Source organism: Haliotis cracherodii, unplaced genomic scaffold, assembly GCF_022045235.1.
Source record: "Haliotis cracherodii isolate W230 unplaced genomic scaffold, xgHalCrac1.p SCAF_7, whole genome shotgun sequence".
In the NCBI taxonomy this organism is placed as follows: Eukaryota; Metazoa; Mollusca; class Gastropoda; order Lepetellida; family Haliotidae; genus Haliotis; species Haliotis cracherodii.
In genome coordinates, this window is record NW_027266330.1 from 57,413,796 (window position 1) to 57,433,120 (window position 19,325).

General features: G+C 46.1%; 1 protein-coding gene across 2 annotated transcripts in view; it reads left to right on the plus strand.

The window, feature by feature from the left end:
- LOC139447240 (arrestin red cell-like) overlaps positions 1-19,325 on the plus strand; it is a 106,551-nt gene that overhangs the window by 51,581 nt on the left and 35,645 nt on the right. For both annotated transcript variants that reach the window (XM_071228500.1, XM_071228501.1), the window contains exons 3-4: positions 2,683-2,743; positions 6,668-6,909. In XM_071228500.1, coding sequence (XP_071084601.1) covers positions 2,683-2,743; positions 6,668-6,909 — 303 coding nt within the window. The remainder of the gene's footprint in view (positions 1-2,682; positions 2,744-6,667; positions 6,910-19,325) is intronic.

The following is a 19,325-nucleotide window of genomic DNA, read 5'->3' on the forward strand; positions in this document are numbered from 1 at the left end:
TGGTAAAAATACATTCTTATGTATTATTTGCCATGTTTTGGGCTGCACCCTTTGTGAAGAGGTAGTGACCGTTATCATGATTATGATTTCGTAGCAGAATTATAATATTTTGCATCAGTTCCATCTGATCAGTGAAGTGAAATACTTTTGGGTGAAAATGTCAGTGATGGGCTTTCATCCTTCATGCAGCTTGAATTCTATGTTATGTCTTCATTTCCAAATTTGAAGCAATATGTTTTTTGTTTGTTTGTTGTTTAACGCCGCACTCAGCATTATTCCAGCTATATGACAGCGGTCCATAAATAAATGAGTCCGGACCAGACAATCCAGTGATTGACATCATTAGCGTCAGTCAACATAATTGGGATACGATGACATGCATCAACCAAGTCAGAGAGCCTGACACAACATTCCGTCAGTCGCCTCTTAGGACAAGCACAGTTGCTTGCTAACGCAATTACGCATGCAATCACGCACAATCACACATACATATATTAGAGCAATAATCTAGAATGCAACGTTAACCCCATTTCACCTCCCCTCGACCGACCGGAGCAGTTTTGTCAGTCTTCTCTCCTTGTTCAGGACTTTATCATCTGATCCACTATGAGACTAACTGCAGATTGATTCCACGGGATAGGAAACTTCCCTTTGTGGTCACCCACCTTCACTTTCCCAATGTGAGAGCCCACGGACAAGCTTCATCGCCATGGCAACATGTGTTATTATTGCCCATGAACATTAATGAGTTAGCATGAAATCACTTGACCAGTAACACTTCATTAAGCTTCACTCTGTGATATTGGGGTGAGAAGTTATTGCAAGTGGAAAATCCGCAGTGAATTTGTTTTTTCTGATACGGTCATGAAACGAGGAACCTGGTGACTCAAGATGTGACTAGGATGCAAGAGATGATCTTGTTTCTCTTCATATTCTTGTTTCATTATTATTCAGATGCTTTTGGCCCCCCCAAGTATCCAGTCTGAAATATGCACGGATCTTGTCTAAGTGTCATGAAGCAATTTTGCCATGGCGATTCATACTTAAAGATCAAGAGTTTTTTGGAAGCGGAGATATTTATTGTAGCATAATTCTGTTCCATGTGACTTCATTGATAAATGTGTTCGGGAACATCCTTGATTATTTATCAATTTAAGAATGTATTATCATGGGTATTGCATCAATTACATTGTTGCTCTAGAGGAGGATGCATTGTTTTCACACAGAGTATCAATATTTATTCCTTCTACAGAAGGAGATATGAAATTTTATATTTCTGCGAAGGTGTGGTATATCTTCAAGACAACACCTGTCTCACATTATGGTGTTATCTAATACTTAGGCATCATTGTTTTATGAATCTGCTTCCATGGCAAAGTTGGGAAACAAATGACACTGTATATTTATTTTTATGGATGACCAATTATATAGCTGGAATATTGCTGAGTGACAGACAATAGTCTACAGCTGCTATCATATGGTTGAAATATTGCTGAGTGTGACATTAAACAACAAACAATAGTTTACAGCTGCCATCATATGGTTGGAATATTGCTGAGTGTGACATTAAACAACAAACAATAGTTTACAGCTGCTACCATATGGTTGGAATATTGCTGAGTGTGACATTAAACAACAAACAATAGTTTACAGCTGCTACCATATGGTTGGAATATTGCTGAGTGTGACATTAAACAACAAACAATAGTTTACAGCTGCTACCATATGGTTGGAATATTGCTGAGTGTGACATTAAACAACAAACAATAGTTTACAGCTGCTATCATATGGTTGGAATATTGCTGAGTGTGACATTAAACAACAAACAATAGTTTACAGCTGCCATCATATGGTTGGAATATTGCCGAGTGTGACATTAAACAACAAACAATAGTTTACAGCTGCCATCATATGGTTGGAATATTGCTGAGTGTGGCATTAAACAACAAACAATAGTTTACAGCTGCCATCATATATGGTTGGAATATTGCTGAGTGTGACATTAAACAACAAACAATAGTTTACAGCTGCCATCATATATGGTTGGAATATTGCTGAGTGTGACATTAAACAACAAACAATAGTTTACAGCTGCCATCATATATGGTTGGAATATTGCTGAGTGTGACATTAAACAACAAATAAACAAACAAATAATAATCCTGTCTGCCAGAAGGTGGAGTGAAATGGGGTTTAACGTCGAGTCCAAGATTATTGCACTTATATAGTGACGTGCATGTACGTGTGTGTGTTTGTGTGGCTGCTTGTACTAGTCCGGACTGATGCAGATTTATAGTGCTAGCCTACTGAGATACCATACTACAGTTTAACATAAATACCCCACTCAGACTCAGTAGACTGACTCCGAGTCGACCAGTCCTTGTTTTAGCCCACTGAGATACCATGCCACAGTTTAACATCAATACCCCACTCAGACTCAGTAGACTGACTTCAAGCCGACCAGTCCTTGTTTTTGCCCCTTAATGCTGAGCGCCAGACAGGGTAACAACACGTACCATCTTTGAATGTCTTTGGTATGATGTGGCTGGGTATCGAACCCAAGACCTTCCGCTCTTGTGGCGGACGCTCTACCACAAGACCACGGAGGCGGTCCTCAGAAAGCCATGGATTGTAGATCAGTAGAATAATTAGCCAATACTAATTAGTGTATTTGTTTTGCAGATAACAACCTACTTGGGAAAGAGAGACTTCATTGACCATCTTACTCATATTGATCCAATTGGTAAGTCTATCTATAACATTTGTCTCTTTGGAAATAATTTTGTACTCGCTAACGAAGATTTATTGATTTACTCCTGCTCCTAAAGCATGTGTCATATAAATTGTACTGTGAAGTCTTGTCAAGTGATTGATTTAGACACACAAGACAATTATCTGTCAGCTATTTCAATGGTCATAGCTCCTATTTTCAGTCTGATTACAAACTAACATGTCAGTTACAGTCATCGATCCTATTAGTGCACTGTGGTCACAGATCCAGAGCTATGTATCAGCTGTTTAGTGCACTGTGGTCACAGATCCAGAGCTGTATATCGCCTGTTTAGTGCACTGTGGTCCCAGATCCAGAGCTATATATCGGCTGTTTAGTGCACTGTGGTCACAGATCCAGAGCTGTATATCGGCCGTTTAGTGCACTGTGGCCACAGATCCAGAGCTATATATCGGCTGTTTAGTGCACTGTGGTCACAGATCCAGAGCTATATATCGGCCGTTTAGTGCACTGTGGTCACAGATCCAGAGCTATATATCGCCTGTTTAGTGCACTGTGGTCACAGATCCAGAGCTGTATATCGCCTGTTTAGTGCACTGTGGTCACAGATCCAGAGCTATATATCAGCTGTTTAGTGCACTGTGGTCACAGATCCAGAGCTGTATATTGGCTGTTTAGTGCACTGTGGCAACAGATCCAGAGCTATATATCGGCCGTTTAGTGCACTGTGGTCACAGATCCAGAGCTGTATATCGGCTGTTTAGTGCACTGTGGCCACAGATCCAGAGCTCTATATCGGCTGTTTAGTGCACTGTGGTCACAGATCCAGAGCTGTATATCGGCTGTTTAGTGCACTGTGGTCACAGATCCAGAGCTATATATCGGCCGTTTAGTGCACTGTGGCCACAGATCCAGAGCTGTATATCGGCTGTTTAGTGCACTGTGGCCACAGATCCAGAGCTGTATATCGGCTGTTTAGTGCACTGTGGTCACAGATCCAGAGCTGTATATCGGCCGTTTAGTGCACTGTGGCCACAGATCCAGAGCTCTATATCGGCTGTTAGTGCTTGTGCCCCCAGGCCAGGATCTGATGATGGGATTCCCGGATTAGTCCTGATCACAGGACTTGGCCTGTTATTGTGGGTGTCGTAATGAACATTGTTACAAGCCATTTCCAAACTAAAACGTATAGGTTAACCCACGAACAAGTTCATACAGAACTAAATTGAATCAGTAATGACCACACATGATGAATAATTAACAACTTGTATTGAAAGACACGGTTTTAGCTTTATAATCACAAGAGGTTTATCTAGACCTGTTATTCTAGTCCAATATTCTGCTCCAAATCTCCAGCAAATGTAAGTTAATAATCCCAATTTGGAATTGAAAATTTCCCAATTCATGTTAATATAGTTATAACTAAGGTTATGGTTTTGAGAGGTAACTTGTATATCATGGACAACAGAACCAATACAGTCGAAGTGGCATTAATGCTTCTTTAACATCATCACTCTGAATGCAGTGTAGGGGCCAGGGTGGCCCAGTCATCTAATGCGCTGCCATTCACTGTGCAGAGTTGCGTCCCTTGGGCACGCCAGAAACCTATGATTGTGGGTTCGAATCCCATTTCGCCCCTATTATGTTTCTAGGTTTATCAGCACAATACCCGTGTCCTGGGTTTCACCGAAGTGGTAAACGTCTGAGACCTGTATCACTTCATACTTTCCTCCCACATGAAGCAGACACGCCGCAATATAACTGGAATAATGTTAAAAGTGGCTTTAAACCCAACTCACTCACTCACTCACTCACTCACTCACTCACTCAATGCAATGTTAAGATAGCTCTGAATTTAGGAAAATATAAACTTTGAGAAAAATCCCAATACTGAACAAAATGATTATTATAATGGACTCTTAGCTTCGAATCCCTGATCACACATAAACACAGTATGATGGGTTAAATTGGTGGCAGCAGCAGCCGTCAGAAACAGTCCCCATAACAGGAGTCTCCAGAAATTGTCACAGTTGAATGTCTGAAAAGAGGCAGCTGCTTTGTTCTTGAAACCTGAGTAGTGTTAGAATTGGGCAGGAATACATTGGTTTCAGGTCGGCATCTTGGCCACACTTAGCAAGTAGATAAGATGTCAGTCAGGTTGTAAATGGCCTTGTATCGCCCTAGTGTCACTCTCATATAGGTAGGGTCAGCCTTCTAGAATTTGTCACATCACCAAACAAACATGAAACATGAAACATGAAACAATGAAGCTCTACTGTGGTTGTTCAAAACCAAGGGAGGTAACTCTAAATCACAGTCTATATTGGCACTTGATATTTTAGGAGCACCACAGTCATCTGCTGCCACTGACAGAGTTGCGTCCCTTGGGCACGCCAGAAATCTATAATTGTAGGTTCGAATCCTGGTTATGTTTCTAGGTTTGTCAGCACCATACCCGTGCTCGTGGGTTTCACCAAAGTGGTAAACGGCTGAGACCTGCATCACTTCGGGTTTTCCTCCCACTTTAAGATGACACTCCGTGATATCTGGAATACTGTTAGAAGCGGTGTTAAACCCAAATCACTCACTCATCACTCACTGGTTCAAAAATAATTGTCTTGAAAACAAAAGTGCCGTGGTTCGCCCCCACATTATATGGTTCTTCTTTCAGGGATCTTTGTTATTGGAACTGCCATACTATAACATAGAGTAAGGGTCGGCGATGCAGCCTACTGGCTAATGTGTTTACTGTTCCCACCGAAGGCCTGGGTTTGATTCCCCGCAAGGGTACAATGTGTGAAGCCAATTTCTAGTGCACTCTGCTGTCATATTGCTGGAATAATGCTAGAAGCGGAGTTAAACCTCACTCACTCACTCACTCACTCATATCTTTTAAAATACATTCTTTCAGTGTGTCTTCAGGGATTGATTTTGTTATATCCAAGCTGCACCAGTGCAGGTAAAAAACATTGCTAGTGCAGGTAACTTTATTGGAAGATTGCACCCAGTGCAGGTACCATTTGCCACCACAAGTGCAGGGCAGCAGTTATATTTGATATAAGTGGAAAACTGAATTCTTTTAGAACTGGCTGTAAATCGAAACCAAGAAACAAAAGTTCAAGAAATGAGTGAAACACACAGGTGGTCTGAATGCAGTGAACATGCAGAACTAATTCTGCACAATTACCACTAGAACAGTCACTCATGAGGTGACAGTCACACCAAACAGACACTTTGAAACTTGTGTTTTAGATTGTTTACTGGATGTCATGATATGAAAAACCATGTAGAGATTTTTTCAAAATAAAATACTGGAGCACATTCTCAAGTTGATTTTCTCTTTGAATTTATCTAATATTCAAAATAACTAAAAATACAGTGTTTCAATTTATGATAAAATGGTGCAGGTTGTAAAACAGAATGAACTCACACCCTGTAATGTCTAAACATCATAGACTGTGGGTCTTGAAGCAATGGGGGCACGGGTGGCCCAGTGGTCTAAGGCGCCTGTGCGGAGTTGCGTCCTTTGGGCACGTCAGAGACCTATGATTGTGGGTTCAAATCACGGTTCACCCCGATTATGTTTTCTAGGTTTGTCAGCACCATACCCGTGCTCGTGGGTTTCACCGAAGTGGTAAACGTCTGAGACCTGCATCACTTTGGGCTTTCCTCCCACATTAAGCTGACACGCCGTGATATAACTGGAATACTGTTAAAATCGGCACTAAACCCAACTCACTCACTCACTCTCAAAGCAATGACAGCATTGACTGATTTCCTTACACCCAAACAATGCATTTTAGTGTCCCTGACATCCCCGAATTAATGGTGAGGAAATTGTATGTATGTAGTGACTAGCGACGACATTGTTTTTTTACTTGCAAACCATTTCCTGGTTCCCGCTCTTTGCTACATTGTTCCTCTTGTGCCCACCAGATGGCGTTGTGCTGGTCGACCCAGAGTACCTGAAGGACAGGAAGGTGTTTGCTCATGTTCTGGCAGCGTTCCGCTATGGCCGCGAGGACCTGGACGTTCTGGGGCTCACGTTCCGGAAGGACCTGTACCTGTCCTCGCTACAAGTGTACCCGCCCCTCAAGGAGCATCAGAAGCCCCTGACACGCCTCCAGGAGAGGCTTATCAAGAAGCTGGGCCCCAACGCCTACCCCTTCTACTTCGAGGTGAGTACAAGTCTACCCTAGTTACCGTAGTTACCGTAATAACCACCCCATGCACTCAGAAAGTTGATGAAGGGAGATTTTCTGAAACCATACGGAGCATGGGTGGCCCAGTCAAGTTATTGCCACAATTCTCTATGCAGAGTTGCGTCCCATGGGCATGCCAGAAACCTATGATCGTGGGTTTGAATCCCAGTTTGTCCCGATCATGATTCTATTTTTGTCAGCACATACCCATGCTAGCGGGTTTCAACAAAGTGGGTAAACGTTTGAGACTTGCATCTCTTTGGGCTTTCTAGCCGACATGCCTGTGATGTAACTGGAATATATTGTGCAAAGTGCCTTCAGACCAATATCACTTACTTACTCGCTCACTCACTTATTAAACCATACAGAGATCGTGCAGTAAGGAATAATCGGAGAATAAGGCCACACCCACACTTATATTGTATTCGCTGTAAGCACCCCATGCATTTGGAAAATTGACAAAAGGAGCGCTTATTGAACCTTACAAAGATTGGGCTGTAGGGAATAAACAGAATAAAGCCACACCCACACACAAATACCGTAGTTGGCATAATTAGCACCCCAGGAACTTTGAAAATTGATGAAGAGGATGCTGATTAAAACTATATAAAGATAGAGCTGTAGGGAATAAACAGAATATAGCCACACCCACACACAAATATTTGCCCCATTGAGCACTCCAGGCACTTAGAAAATAGATGAATGGGATGCTTATTGAATTTGCTGTCAAAGGTCAAGCAGTAGAGAATAAACTTTGTCCTAACATCGATGAAACTAAAACGTAGTGGGCAATTAGGTACCACTTCTATGCTGCTGTTTTCTGTAAAAAAATGTATAATTTTAGAGAAGAAAATGTAATTTTTCTCACCTATACTCACTCACACGGGGCGGTCAGGTAGCCTAGTGGTTCAAGCGTTCGATCGTCAAGCCGAAGACCCAGGTTCGATTCCCGACATGGGTACAATGTGTGAAGCCCATTTCTGGTGTCCCCTGCCGTGATATTTCTGGAATATTGTTAAAAGTGGCGTAAAACCATACTCACTCACTCACTCACTCTCACTCACTCACACACTCACTCCAAGGAGATATCACTTTATCACCATACCCGTGCTAGCAGGTTTCACCGAATTGGTAAACGTCTGAGACCTACATCACTTCAGGCTTTCCTCCCACATTGAGCCTACATGCCGTGATATAAGTGGAATAATGTTAGAAGCGGCGTTAAACCCAACTCACTCACTCATGTCAAATTGTAAAATTCTACATCCTGATGATGTGTACAAGAATTCCCAGACCCCTAGAAGCATGACAAAGCTGACACAGTTTGTGTTGAGTGTTAGTGAACGTTATCCTAGGGACAAGGTGGTCCAGTAGTCTAAGGTGCTGCAATTATCCCCTATAGTTGCCCCTACAATAAAATGCTTTATCTGCAGGGAAATCAGTGCTTTGACTGGCCACATCATTGTAAAGATGCCAGTCTAATTGAGACTCTTGTAGTAGAGATGGCACATTTACCATCTACGGTACCAACCCAGAAAATTATGTCTTTTCTTCATGAGAGGAGAACTTGACATTTCCAGTATTCTACATTATCTATCTCTACTTCAGAAAAGATTGGCTTGATTAAGCCAATATGTTGAAGAGAATGCCATTTTTTGCATACCATCCAGAGCCATTATCGACTTGCTGTCAGGATAAGCTCCCACGCTTTTGTCATCTACGGAATCCTTTTATGAACTTCCTGAAGTACAGCTCACATTTCCTAAACTTCATATTGGTCCCAGTAGGTACAGAAAAACAAAACCAGGAAGGATTTTTTCTAGTTACAAAGAAAATTAATGTAATTACCTTTCCACAGAGACAGTGTAAGCATCTTTGGTGTTGGTTTTTATAATTTTATTTCTCCATTTGATTTGATTTGATGCCATCCAGCAGCTGCTTTCTTCGGTGAAAATGACATCCTTACAAAAATGTGTTATCTTCCAGTAACCCACGCTTCTCTCCCTGTGGGGATTCCCGGGAAACACAGGTCCCCAGACTTCATGCTTCTCTCCCTGTGGGGATTCCAGGGAAACACAGGTCCCTAGCACCTGATGCTTGTATCCCTGTGGGGATTACAGGGAAACACAGGTCCCTAGACTTCATGCTTGTCTCCCTGTGGGGATTCCAGGAAAACACAGGTCCCTAGCACCTCATGCTTCTCTCCCTGTGGGGATTCCAGGGAAACACAGGTCCCTAGCACCTCATGCTTGTCTCCCTGTGGGGATTCCAGGGAAACACAGGTCCCCAGACTTCATGCTTGTATCCCTGTGGGGATTCCAAGGAAACACAGGTCCCTAGCACCTCATGCTTGTCTCCCTGTGGGGATTCCAGGGAAACACAGGTCCCTAGCACCTCATGCTTGTCTCCCTGTGGGGATTCCAGGGAAACACAGGTCCCCAGACTTCATGCTTGTCTCCTTGTGGGGACTCCAGGGAAACACAGGTCCCTAGCACCTCATGCTTGTCTCCCTGTGGGGACATATCATCAGTGTACAAGATGAAATATACCCTTGTGTATTACAGTGTGGATATATCATCAGTGTACAAGATGAAATATATCCTTGGTGTGTGTAACCGTGTAGATATATCATCAGTGTACAAGATAAGATATATCCTTGGTGTGTGTAACAGTGTAGATATATTATCACTGTACAAGATGAAATATAACCTTGTGTGTAACAGTGCAGATATTTCATCATTGAAAGTAATTGTCCATATTAGTGTGTATAACAATGTCAGGAACGTGTTACTACCTAGATACATTGCCAGTGTATATCTACATATATATCAAGGTATTCATATCCCCTTTGATCTGACTCAAAGATAATTAGGTTTGGTGCTAGAACTGAATGGTTTATATCCCATTGTTATCTGATCACCAAATGAAACAGATAAATAGACATGGATTGTTCGGACTTCCACAAATCACTGTACCTCCAGGACAGACTGCTCAGTGAGTCAATCACTAACTCCAGGACAGACTGCTCAGTGAGTCAATCACTAACTCCAGGACAGACTGCTCAGTGAGTCAATCACTAACTCCAGTACTCCCCAGTGAGTCAATCACTGTACCTCAAGGACTCCTCAGTGAGTTAATCATTGTACCTCCAGGACTCCCCAGTGAGTCAATCACTGTACCTCCAGGACAGACTACTCAGTGAGTCAATCATTGTACCTCCAGGACTCCCCAGTGAGTCAATCACTGTACCTCCAGGATTACTCAGTGAGTCAATCATTGTACCTCCAGGATTACTCAGTGAGTCAATCACTACCTCCAGGACTCCCCAGTGAGTCAATCACTGTACATCCAAGACTCCCCAGTGAGTCAATCACTGTACCTCCAGGACTCCCCAGTGAGTCAATCACTGTACGTCCAGGACTCCCCAGTGAGTCAGTCACTGTACCTCCAGGACTCCCCAGTGAGTCAATCACTACCTCCAGGATTACCCAGTGAGTCAATCACTGTACGTCCAGGACTCCCCAGTGAGTCAATCACTGTACCTCCAGGACTCCCCAGTGAGTCAGTCACTGTACCTCCAGGACTCCCCAGTGAGTCAATCACTACCTCCAGGATTACCCAGTGAGTCAATCACTGTACGTCCAGGACTCCCCAGTGAGTCAATCACTGTACCTCCAGGACTCCCCAGTGAGTCAGTCACTGTACCTCCAGGACTCCCCAGTGAGTCAATCAATGTATGTCCAGGACTCCCCAGTGAGTCAATCACTGTACCTCCAGGACTCCCCAGTGAGTCAATCACTACCTCCAGGACTCCCCAGTGAGTCAATCACTACCTCCAGGATTACCCAGTGAGTCAATCACTGTACCTCCAGGACTCCCCAGTGAGTCAGTCACTGTACCTCCAGGACTCCCCAGTGAGTCAATCACTACCTCCAGGGCGAACTACTCAGTGAGTCAATCACTGTACCTCCAGGACACTCCCCAGTGAGTCAGTCACTGTACCACCAGGACTCCCGAGTGAGTCAATCACTGCCTCCAGGATTACCCAGTGAGTCAATCACTACCTCCAGGATTACCAAGTGAGTCAATCACTACCTCCTGGACTACCCAGCGAGTCAATCACTTCCTCCTGAACTACCCAGTGAGTCAATCACTACCTCCAGGATTACCCAGTGAGTCAATCACTGCACCTCCAGGACAGACTACTCAGTGAGTCAATCATTGTACCTCTAGGACTCCCCAGTGAGTCAATCACTGTACCTCCAGGATTACTCAGTGAGTCAATCACTGCACCTCCAGGACAGACTACTCAGTGAGTCAATCATTGTACCTCCAGGACTCCCCAGTGAGTCAATCACTACCTCCAGGACTCCTCAGTGAGTCAATCACTACCTCCAGGACTCCTCAGTGAGTCAATCACTACCTCCAGGACTCCCCAGTGAGTCAATCACTGTACCTCCAGGACTCCCCAGTGAGTCAGTCACTGTACCTCCAGGACTCCCCAGTGAGTCAATCAGTGTATGTCCAGGACTCCCCAGTGAGTCAATCACTGTACCTCCAGGACTCCCCAGTGAGTCAATCACTGTACCTCCAGGACTCCCCAGTGAGTCAATCACTACCTCCAGGACTCCCCAGTGAGTCAGTCACTGTACCTCCAGGACTCCCCAGTGAGTCAATCACTACCTCCAGGGCGAACTACTCAGTGAGTCAATCACTGTACCTCCAGGACTCCCCAGTGAGTCAGTCACTGTACCACCAGGACTCCCCAGTGAGTCAATCACTGCCTCCAGGATTACCCAGTGAGTCAATCACTACCTCCAGGATTACCAAGTGAGTCAATCACTACCTCCTGGACTACCCAGCGAGTCAATCACTTCCTCCTGAACTACCCAGTGAGTCAATCACTACCTCCAGGATTACCCAGTGAGTCAATCACTACCTCCAGGACTCCCCAGTGAGTCAATCACTACCTCCAGGACTCCCCAGTGAGTCAATCACTACCTCCAGGACTCCCCAGTGAGTCAATCACTACCTCCAGGACTCCCCAGTGAGTCAATCACTACCTCCAGGATTACCCAGTGAGTCAATCACTACCTCCAGGATTACCCAGTGAGTCAATCACTACCTCCAGGACTCCCCAGTGAGTCAATCACTACCTCCAGGACTCCCCAGTGAGTCAATCACTACCTCCAGGACTCCCCAGTGAGTCAATCACTCTGCCTCCAGGACTCCCCAGTGAGTCAATCACTACCTCCAGGACTCCCCAGTGAGTCAATCACTGCCTCCAGGACTCCCCAGTGAGTCAATCACTGCCTCCAGGACTCCCCAGTGAGTCAATCACTACCTCCAGGACTCCCCAGTGAGTCAATCACTCTGCCTCCAGGACTCCCCAGTGAGTCAATCAGTACCTCCAGGACTCCCCAGTGAGTCAATCAGTACCTCCAGGACTCCCCAGTGAGTCAATCACTACCTCCAGGACTCCCCAGTGAGTCAATCACTACCTCCAGGACTCCCCAGTGAGTCAATCACTACCTCCAGGACTCCCCAGTGAGTCAATCACTACCTCCAGGACTCCCCAGTGAGTCAATCACTCTGCCTCCAGGACTCCCCAGTGAGTCAATCACTACCTCCAGGACTCCCCAGTGAGTCAATCACTACCTCCAGGACTCCCCAGTGAGTCAATCACTCTGCCTCCAGGACTCCCCAGTGAGTCAATCAGTACCTCCAGGACTCCCCAGTGAGTCAATCAGTACCTCCAGGACTCCCCAGTGAGTCAATCACTACCTCCAGGACTCCCCAGTGAGTCAATCACTACCTCCAGGACTCCCCAGTGAGTCAATCACTGCCTCCAGGACTCCCCAGTGAGTCAATCACTGCCTCCAGGACTCCCCAGTGAGTCAATCACTACCTCCAGGACTCCCCAGTGAGTCAATCACTCTGCCTCCAGGACTCCCCAGTGAGTCAATCAGTACCTCCAGGACTCCCCAGTGAGTCAATCAGTACCTCCAGGACTCCCCAGTGAGTCAATCACTGCCTCCAGGACTCCCCAGTGAGTCAATCACTGCCTCCAGGACTCCCCAGTGAGTCAATCACTGCCTCCAGGACTCCCCAGTGAGTCAATCACTACCTCCAGGACTCCCCAGTGAGTCAATCACTCTGCCTCCAGGACTCCCCAGTGAGTCAATCAGTACCTCCAGGACTCCCCAGTGAGTCAATCAGTACCTCCAGGACTCCCCAGTGAGTCAATCACTACCTCCAGGACTCCCCAGTGAGTCAATCACTACCTCCAGGACTCCCCAGTGAGTCAATCAGTACCTCCAGGACTCCCCAGTGAGTCAATCACTACCTCCAGGACTCCCCAGTGAGTCAATCACTGTACCTCCAGGACTCCCCAGTGAGTCAATCACTGCCTCCAGGACTCCCCAGTGAGTCAATCACTACCTCCAGGACTCCCCAGTGAGTCAATCACTCTGCCTCCAGGACTCCCCAGTGAGTCAATCACTCTGCCTCCAGGACTCCCCAGTGAGTCAATCACTACCTCCAGGACTCCCCAGTGAGTCAATCACTCTGCCTCCAGGACTCCCCAGTGAGTCAATCACTACCTCCAGGACTCCCCAGTGAGTCAATCACTACCTCCAGGACTCCCCAGTGAGTCAATCACTACCTCCAGGACTCCCCAGTGAGTCAGTCACTACCTCCAGGACTCCCCAGTGAGTCAATCACTACCTCCAGGACTCCCCAGTGAGTCAATCACTACCTCCAGGACTCCCCAGTGAGTCAATCACTACCTCCAGGACTCCCCAGTGAGTCGATCACTCTGCCTCCAGGACTCCCCAGTGAGTCAATCACTCTGCCTCCAGGACTCCCCAGTGAGTCAATCACTACCTCCAGGACTCCCCAGTGAGTCAATCACTACCTCCAGGACTCCCCAGTGAGTCAATCACTACCTCCAGGACTCCCCAGTGAGTCAGTCACTACCTCCAGGACTCCCCAGTGAGTCAATCACTACCTCCAGGACTCCCCAGTGAGTCAATCACTACCTCCAGGACTCCCCAGTGAGTCAATCACTACCTCCAGGACTCCCCAGTGAGTCAATCACTCTGCCTCCAGGACTCCCCAGTGAGTCAATCACTACCTCCAGGACTCCCCAGTGAGTCAATCACTCTGCCTCCAGGACTCCCCAGTGAGTCAATCACTACCTCCAGGACTCCCCAGTGAGTCAATCACTACCTCCAGGACTCCCCAGTGAGTCAATCACTCTGCCTCCAGGACTCCCCAGTGAGTCAATCACTACCTCCAGGACTCCCCAGTGAGTCAATCACTACCTCCAGGACTCCCCAGTGAGTCAATCACTCTGCCTCCAGGACTCCCCAGTGAGTCAATCACTACCTCCAGGACTCCCCAGTGAGTCAATCACTCTGCCTCCAGGACTCCCCAGTGAGTCAATCACTCTGCCTCCAGGACTCCCCAGTGAGTCAATCACTACCTCCAGGACTCCCCAGTGAGTCAATCACTACCTCCAGGACTCCCCAGTGAGTCAATCACTCTGCCTCCAGGACTCCCCAGTGAGTCAATCACTACCTCCAGGACTCCCCAGTGAGTCAATCACTACCTCCAGGACTCCCCAGTGAGTCAATCACTCTGCCTCCAGGACTCCCCAGTGAGTCAATCACTACCTCCAGGACTCCCCAGTGAGTCAATCACTCTGCCTCCAGGACTCCCCAGTGAGTCAATCACTACCTCCAGGACTCCCCAGTGAGTCAATCACTACCTCCAGGACTCCCCAGTGAGTCAATCACTCTGCCTCCAGGACTCCCCAGTGAGTCAATCACTCTGCCTCCAGGACTCCCCAGTGAGTCAATCACTACCTCCAGGACTCCCCAGTGAGTCAATCACTACCTCCAGGACTCCCCAGTGAGTCAATCACTCTGCCTCCAGGACTCCCCAGTGAGTCAATCACTCTGCCTCCAGGACTCCCCAGTGAGTCAATCACTACCTCCAGGACTCCCCAGTGAGTCAATCACTCTGCCTCCAGGACTCCCCAGTGAGTCAATCACTACCTCCAGGACTCCCCAGTGAGTCAATCACTCTGCCTCCAGGACTCCCCAGTGAGTCAATCACTCTGCCTCCAGGACTCCCCCTCCAGGACTCCCCAGTGAGTCAATCACTACCTCCAGGACTCCCCAGTGAGTCAATCACTACCTCCAGGACTCCCCAGTGAGTCAATCACTACCTCCAGGACTCCCCAGTGAGTCAATCACTCTGCCTCCAGGACTCCCCAGTGAGTCAATCACTACCTCCAGGACTCCCCAGTGAGTCAATCACTACCTCCAGGACTCCCCAGTGAGTCAATCACTACCTCCAGGACTCCCCAGTGAGTCAATCACTACCTCCAGGACTCCCCAGTGAGTCAATCACTCTGCCTCCAGGACTCCCCAGTGAGTCAATCACTACCTCCAGGACTCCCCAGTGAGTCAATCACTACCTCCAGGACTCCCCAGTGAGTCAATCACTACCTCCAGGACTCCCCAGTGAGTCAATCACTACCTCCAGGACTCCCCAGTGAGTCAATCACTACCTCCAGGACTCCCCAGTGAGTCAATCACTCTGCCTCCAGGACTCCCCAGTGAGTCAATCACTACCTCCAGGACTCCCCAGTGAGTCAATCACTACCTCCAGGACTCCCCAGTGAGTCAATCACTACCTCCAGGACTCCCCAGTGAGTCAATCACTACCTCCAGGACTCCCCAGTGAGTCAATCACTACCTCCAGGACTCCCCAGTGAGTCAATCACTACCTCCAGGACTCCCCAGTGAGTCAATCACTCTGCCTCCAGGACTCCCCAGTGAGTCAATCACTACCTCCAGGACTCCCCAGTGAGTCAATCACTCTGCCTCCAGGACTCCCCAGTGAGTCAATCACTACCTCCAGGACTCCCCAGTGAGTCAATCACTACCTCCAGGACTCCCCAGTGAGTCAATCACTCTGCCTCCAGGACTCCCCAGTGAGTCAATCACTACCTCCAGGACTCCCCAGTGAGTCAATCACTACCTCCAGGACTCCCCAGTGAGTCAATCACTACCTCCAGGACTCCCCAGTGAGTCAATCACTACCTCTAGGACTCCCCAGTGAGTCAATCACTCTGCCTCCAGGACTCCCCAGTGAGTCAATCACTCTGCCTCCAGGACTCCCCAGTGAGTCAATCACTACCTCCAGGACTCCCCAGTGAGTCAATCACTCTGCCTCCAGGACAAGGGCTCTTCGTGTTGTTTATTGCCATTTTATTGATTCCAGCGATTAGCAGATTATTGATTGAGAGAGTGGCCTTTTTACTCTACAGTTTTATTACGCTCATTGCATTTTTCATTGTGGAGAAGAAATTTGATAGGAAATCAGATAAAAAGTCAGATGAATTGGATCAAATGTGTAATATCGGTAAAATTGATATTTTTTCTATTATAATTAGTTTGATATGTTGCAAGACAGTGAGTACTGCAATCCTTCATGCTTTAGTCTCCGGCACTATGTGGCAATGGCTTGTCTGGCTGGTCTTCTGAAAATTAGTCCTTGCCAATAGCCAAGTGTTCTGTGTGACTGTTTCACAACAAATGATGGCCTCCATTGTTGATGAAGGAATACCAATTTGGTTCTTCATGGTAGGACTAAGATTATGTCTTTGATGGCCTCTCCCCCTGGACCCATTCCTCTGGTATTAGCACTACGACTGTTGGAAGTCATTGTTAAAGTATGTGACTTGCGATCATCTTAGTGCTAAGACTGCATTATGGAATCAGGCCGGTGTACCAGGCTAATCCTTCCTCAGGCCAGTTCTTCCCCAGGCCAGTTCTTCCTCAGGCCAGTTCTTCCCCGGGGACGAAATAGCCTAGGCCAGTTCTTCTCCGGGGATGAAATAGCCTAGACCAGTTCTTCCCACAGGATGAAATGCCAAGGCCAGTTCTTCCCACAGGATGAAATGCCTAGGCCAGTTCTTCCCACAGGATGAAATGCCAAGGCCAGTTCTTCCCACAGGATGAAATGCCTAGGCCAGTTCTTCCCACAGGATGAAATGCCAAGGCCAGTTCTTCCCACAGGATGAAATGCCTAGGCCAGTTCTTCCCACAGGATGAAATGCCAAGGCCAGTTCTTCCCACAGGATGAAATGCCTAGACCAGTTCTTCCCTCAGAATGAAATGCCAAGGCCAGTTCTTCCCACAGGATGAAAAGCCTAGACCAGTTCTTCCCACAGGATGAAATGCCAAGGCCAGTTCTTCTCACAGGATGAAATGCCTAGACCAGTTCTTCCCTCGGGATGAAATGCCTAGACCAGTTCTTCCCACAGGATGAAATGCCAAGGCCAGTTCTTCCCACAGGATGAAAAGCCTAGACCAGTTCTTCCCCTGGGACGAAATAGCCTAGACCAGTTCTCCCCGCAGGATGAAATGCCTAGGCCAGTTCTTCCCCGGGCACGAAATAGCCGAGGCCAGTTCCTCCCACAGGATGAAATGCTGAGGCCAGTTCTTCCCACAGGATGAAAAGCCTAGGCCAGTTCTTCCCCTGGCACGAAATAGTGGAGGCCAGTTCTTCCTCTTGGACGAAATAGCCGAGGCCAGTTCTTCCTCTGGGACGAAATAGCCTAGGCCAGTTTTTCCCCACCCCTGGCCAGATCTTACCCCCTCAAATTTTAAACTTACGTAACGTGGGGGAGGTTCAGACCAGGCAAGATTCTAGCCCCACTTGATTTCAGATATGCTGAACATAAGTGGATACTTGCATATCCAAGTGTTAAATCATATTTTGAAGGAAACACTTTTCATGACAAGAGCTGCAGATTTCATACATCTATTTGACAAACAGGGCCCCGTTCCACAAAGCGATCGTAACTACAATCAATCTTAGAGACTTACGTCAATTTTAAAATTGTCTTAGCTAAGGTTTACACCCGTTCCACAAAGCGATCTTAGGGTGATTGTAACTTTACAAGTTCTTAAGTAGCCGATCTTAACAAAGATTGGAATCTTCAGCCACGAAGTTACAAAAGTTTCCCTTAGAGTGGCCTCCCTTGGTCATGTTTTACAGATGACGCATTTCCTTGCACATCATAATAAAAGTCGCCATCTTTGTTGTTATGGTACAATATTTAAGATCAATTTTAGCAATCCTAAGTTGGTCTGGAGCAACTTATCATTTTGATCTTAACTTACAACTTAACTTACTTAAGATTGCTTTGTGGAACGGGCAGCTGATCGTAACAATAATTTAAGATCGCATACTTAGTGAGTTACAATCAACTTAGCCCTAAGATCGCTTTGTGGAACGGGGCCCTGCAATTCATAGTCACTTGGAGGAGACTCCGCATCAAAACTGGTGACTATCTGTTCCTCTGTTGCCAAACAGACATAAAAGCATTTCTTCACAAATTGTTTCAAACATCCTTATCTTGAAGTGTATTGAGGCATTGTTTTGGAGCACTGACATTTCCATTGAACTAAATGGACAAACAGGGTTTTTTTTTCAGATAGGATCTGACAACTATTGAATATTTCATTTCACAAATACGACGTAGCAATGAAATGTGTCTTGCCAATTCAGACTTTTCAAAGTGCCTGACACAATATAGCCCGTAGAGATTGGTGTATTGATTGGTGCTCGCTTTTCTCCTTGACATTTTTAAGTGGGATCAAAGATAAGTTTCGATGGGAGTGGGTAGACTGTGACACATTGTTTCTCAGTGCCTCAGTTTTCAAGGAGAAACTAATTTACGTAAAATATCATCCATGTGCAGTGAGCGACATTTGACGTAATGTTATACACAACAAGGATACATCTCACCTTGTTCATGTCAACTTGACCTTTGGTTATAAAACATTGCACATGTTGTCGTATCTCCCGTTCACGGTGATCATTCACAATGCCTAACTTCAGGAATATTAATGAATATTTATAAATTTTTCATGAATAAAACGTAACAAAGACTTCAAGGAACTTGTGGAAGAATAATGGCTATATCTATAATTCAATAGCCAATCGGTACAGAAACGGATCAATTTTCAGAACATGTCCTGCTGACCAATGTGCGAACTGTTTAAACTCACACGGCAGATTTACACAAAGTGAGCTCACCACTATTAAGTTTATATCGCCTCAAATGCAAAAACGTATTGAAGTCAATTCTTGAAAAATAGATATGTCAACAATAATTACTTCACAGGCTTTTATTTAATCATTAACACAAAAAACTGAAGGCAACAGTAGGAAATCAATGGCAGCGTTCAGGGCAATACTGCAACAAGCTACGCCCATTCTATTATAAGCCAATCAGGAAATGTAGGCTTCTAGTGGGTGTGGCCTAATTATTTTTCTCAGTTTATGGAAACATAAACACACAAAAATTG